At 38.6% G+C, this 1,696-nt stretch overlaps 1 protein-coding gene across 1 annotated transcript; it reads left to right on the forward strand.

The window, feature by feature from the left end:
- The first annotated feature begins 560 nt into the window (after positions 1-560).
- On the forward strand, positions 561-1,481 carry LOC116112807 (kinesin-like protein KIN-12A). The gene is made up of 3 exons (XM_031398929.1): positions 561-737; positions 818-950; positions 1,273-1,481. The coding sequence occupies exons 1-3, from the start codon at positions 609-611 to the stop codon at positions 1,479-1,481; spliced, it is 471 nt and encodes a 156-aa protein (XP_031254789.1). The 5' UTR covers positions 561-608.
- Positions 1,482-1,696: the final 215 nt, after the last annotated feature.

Consider the following 1,696-nt stretch of genomic DNA (forward strand, 5'->3'; position numbering starts at 1 on the left):
AAGTGTGGGACGGCAGTCCATACATAATGGACGGACGTCCATTAGTTACGGACACCTGTCCAAACTTAAGGGACGCTTGTCCATAATTTATGGACAGACGTCCAATTTTTTATTTTATTTTTTAAACCAAATTAAGTTTGGACGGGTGTTCGTACCTTACGGATGCCCGTCCAAACTTAATGGACAGGCATCCTATATTTGCGGACGTCCGTCCAAAATGAAGGAACGACCGTCCACAACCTATGAACGGTCGTCCTTAATTTTTATAAGAATTTTTTATTCTATTTAACTGATGGACGGGCGTCCTTTAAATGGGGACGCTCGTCCGTAGTAAATGGACCCCCGTCCATATAATATAGATGGGAGTCCATGTAAGTGAACGGTCGTTCATATTTGATGGACGACCGTTCACTAGAAAAATATTTATTATTTAATCACACGTTTGAATTGCTGGTATGAGTCAGGGGACACGTAGATCAGTACACATTTTCGGTGCAAAAATCCCGGTGTCTGTAGCTTTATTGATATTTATATTATACTTATCGCAATAACAACTTAACTTCTCTCAGCTTCCACCAACAAATTCAGATTCTTTCACTAACAAAGAAATGAGCCTCACCTTCTGTGGAAGTGCTTCTGCAAGTGCTTTAATGGCGTTTCACGGGAGTGAATTGATGGGTAAGGCCATCAAAATTCATGTTAAAACAACTCCTAGGAAGGGATACAATCCTTTGCAGGTTCGTTTGTAATTTTAAATGGTTAATTTTGATTTGTTAAATTGAATTATGAAGTTCTAAACTTGACCTAATTTTTACAGGTAGCTTGTGTGGACTATCCGAGACCGGATATTGATAATACAACTAATTTCTTGGAAGCTGCTTACTTATCTTCTTCCTTTCGTGCTTCTCCTCGTCCAACCAAGCCTTTGAAAGTTGTAATTGCTGGTGCAGGTGGCGTGTTTTCTCCTTTTATCTCACTCAGTTTTGTTTTGTTCATGTTTTAGAATCCTCATGCTTTATGTTTGGAAATTTAACATAATTATGAATAAAAACGTATTTTCTAAGAGCAATATTCAGTGAAATTAAAGCAAATATTATACCGAAAACCATAGTTAGTAAGTAATCAAAACAAATGATTTCATTTCAGACATTTTGTACTTTTTAAGATTCTGATGGATTTATTTTCCCCGGCTAACTGTTAGTAGAATTTAGTTGGTCTTCAGAGTTAACTACAAATCTTAAACTCCATTTCACTACTTGTAAACNTTGGCAGAAAAGCAAAAACAGGAACTTGATGCTGAAAAGCAATGTACAAAAGAGTTGAAGGAAGCAATGCAGATGGCTATGGAGGGACATGCACGCATGCTGGAACAGTATGTAGATCTTGAGGAAAAGCATATTCAATTGCTTGCAAGGCACAGAAAGATTCAGGAAGGAATAGATGATTTTAAGAAAGAGGCTACTAGAGCAGGACAGGAGTAATGGGTGCTGAATCTAAGTTCATAAATGCTCTTGCAGCTGAAATTTCAGCTTTGAAAGCTGAAAGAGAGAAAGAGAGGAGATATCTCAGGGATGAGAATAAAGGGCTTCAAGCTCAATTGCGGGATACTGCTGAAGCTGTACAAGCCACAGGCTTCTACTTTTACGACTCAAAGAAGCAGAAGAAACTGTTGCCGCTGCCCAGGTGTGCCTCCTGC

Source organism: Pistacia vera, unplaced genomic scaffold, assembly GCF_008641045.1.
Source record: "Pistacia vera cultivar Batoury unplaced genomic scaffold, PisVer_v2 Contig67, whole genome shotgun sequence".
In the NCBI taxonomy this organism is placed as follows: Eukaryota; Viridiplantae; Streptophyta; class Magnoliopsida; order Sapindales; family Anacardiaceae; genus Pistacia; species Pistacia vera.

What these genes read in the sequence shown, in the direction of transcription:
- LOC116112807 (XM_031398929.1), top strand. Translation starts at nt 609, where the DNA reads ATGAGCCTCACCTTCTGTGGAAGTGCTTCTGCAAGTGCTTTAATGGCG. An exon ending in AGGGATACAATCCTTTGCAG is followed by an intron (nt 738 to 817) that starts GTTCGTTTGTAA and finishes TAATTTTTACAG; the next exon opens with GTAGCTTGTGTGGACTATCC.